The sequence below is a fragment of the Arachis duranensis genome, chromosome 8 (genome assembly GCF_000817695.3).
Source record: "Arachis duranensis cultivar V14167 chromosome 8, aradu.V14167.gnm2.J7QH, whole genome shotgun sequence".
NCBI classification, from domain to species: domain Eukaryota; kingdom Viridiplantae; phylum Streptophyta; class Magnoliopsida; order Fabales; family Fabaceae; genus Arachis; species Arachis duranensis.
Genome location: NC_029779.3, coordinates 25,824,717 through 25,826,948, shown reverse-complemented (window position 1 = coordinate 25,826,948; position 2,232 = coordinate 25,824,717). Strand labels below are relative to the sequence as shown.

At 33.2% G+C, this 2,232-nt stretch overlaps 1 protein-coding gene across 1 annotated transcript; it reads left to right on the top strand.

Annotated features, from left to right (window-relative positions):
- The first annotated feature begins 1,176 nt into the window (after positions 1–1,176).
- LOC107461621 (zinc finger protein ZAT12-like) lies at positions 1,177–1,990 on the top strand. Its single transcript, XM_016080150.3, has one exon. It carries the CDS (start codon positions 1,390–1,392, stop codon positions 1,876–1,878), a length of 489 nt encoding a protein of 162 aa, XP_015935636.1. The 5' UTR covers positions 1,177–1,389; the 3' UTR covers positions 1,879–1,990.
- The last annotated feature ends 242 nt before the right edge of the window (positions 1,991–2,232 follow it).

Genomic DNA, 2,232 nt, shown 5'->3' with positions numbered 1-2,232 from the left:
CATTTCTGGTACTGGTCTCTTCTAATTGAAAAATAAAAAATAAAAACAGCATTATCCTGATTTATCATAAGCTTTTCTTAAACTATATATACATTAAATGTGAATGATTTGATTATTCTAGAAAAATCAAAAGGTGAAGATAAATAGAAATTAACAGTAGAAATATATAAACCATGAAATAATACAAATTCATTATAAGCAAGACACAGAAACTCTGAAAGATCGAGAGGTGCGATTCATTCTAGTTTCTAGATTGGTACAGTGAGGCATAATAATAGAATTATTTGTTATTACTTTTTATGCATTGGATTGGATGCAAGACTTATATGTGGAAATGAGAAATAAATTTACACACATACGCGCACCGTGGATAGACCGCGTTTTTTAACTGCATCCACTATTTCATTAATTACCATGATACCCTCCCTGGTAAGAAAAGTATGTGATGTGATGTGTAAGCACATAACATCGGAATGTAGAAGAATATGTATGCATATAATGTTGGTGTTTATACATTATTGTCTAGTCTTTAGTCTTGCAAGGAAGCTTCTATAATTAGTAATTACACAGCTAGCGTATGTACACAGCTAGCGTATGTAGTATGTATGTATTATATACTTGCTGGTTAATTATCTATCCGCTCCCACTGCCATATCACTCATCTACTTTTCAGACATTTTTTTCATTAATTTCACATAGGATTAGGATTCAGGAATAAACAAAATCTAGCTCCCTCTTGGACCGCACATCTAGATTTCCTGTGTTTTCAAACAAGAAAGAACATGCATGATTCTCATACTCTATTTTTAATATACAAGACAAAAGTGAAGATAATAATATTTTACTAAATTTTAATAAAAATACTGATTTCTAAAATTTTTTTATAGTATAATACTTGCACAAAAGGATAAATCATAAATGAAAAGAGTAGAACAAGAAATGAGTCAGATATATATGCACACTCAGCGTTAAGAATTCTTGTCAAGTTCTAGAAAAGAATAATGTGGGACCACTTGGATTGCATCAAGTTACATGACTTTACTTTGTAACTTCAGCTTCATTCTTAATTTGTCAACATATGAACACCCCAATCAATACGCGGTCACGAAAACTCAACTCGATACATTTATATATACAGATATAGCCACTGGGAAATTTCCTTTCACCTCTCAACTTGGTTTATATTTACACCAACTGCCACCGCGGTTCATTACTTAGTCACAAAGGAAAATTAAATGCAAGGGCAATTCCGTCACTTTATCTGCGTAGTTTACAAAGCCTTGTAAGTTGTATGTATACTACATAGTAGTTACATGCACCTAGCAAGCTTCTTCCTTATATATATCAATCATAGTACTTCTGCATACAAATTCTGATAAAAGCAAAAACATGAAGAGAGTAAGAGAGCAGATAGAGGTGGATAATTGTTTGACGCTACTAAGCAAAGTTGGAGAAAGCGATAAGATTAGTTCAGTGAAGGGTAAAGAGTTAATGATAGAAGATGGTGCTTTTAAGTGCAAGACATGCAAAAGAAGCTTCACTTCTTTTCAAGCACTTGGAGGCCATAGAGCGAGCCACAAGAAGCCCAAGCTCATGGTTTTGGACCTATCATGCCATGATCACCACTTACGGGGACCCAACACTAAGCCCAGGATGCACCCATGCCCGATTTGTGGGGTTGAGTTTTCAATTGGACAAGCCCTTGGAGGACACATGAGAAAGCATAGGGTTGCCACCGCCAAAGATGATGAGGGTGATGGTAATGATCATCATAATAAGAGGTTAAATCTGTGCTTGGATTTGAACTTGACGCCATTGGAGAATGATCTTATTAAGCTCGGCCTCATGAGGAGGATTTCTCTTCTTTCATTTCATTGACAATTTTATAACACTATTATATTTGCTAGAAGACGATATATTTTTGTCCTTACATTGTCTATTTTTGTGTAATTAATTAACTATGCGTGTGTCCCACTTACATATATATGATACGGTCATTTTTTTTTTGAAACTTATTCTTGGTTCTTATCATGTTTTCCCTGACTGATGATGGTTGCAAGTATACATATATTTTTCTTTTGGGCAATGCTAACTTGGGAGGAAAAAAAAAAGGTTAGGACTTACTTTATTTAATATTAATTAATTATTATAACAATTAACAAATGTTAAATAAGATAAAAATGTGTTTTTTTTTTTATATTCGGTCTGTAATTCAAAACTCAGATATAAAAT

Bases quoted from the DNA above. Each gene is read 5' to 3' on its own strand.
- LOC107461621 (XM_016080150.3), top strand. From the start codon at position 1,390: ATGAAGAGAGTAAGAGAGCAGATAGAGGTGGATAATTGTTTGACGCTA.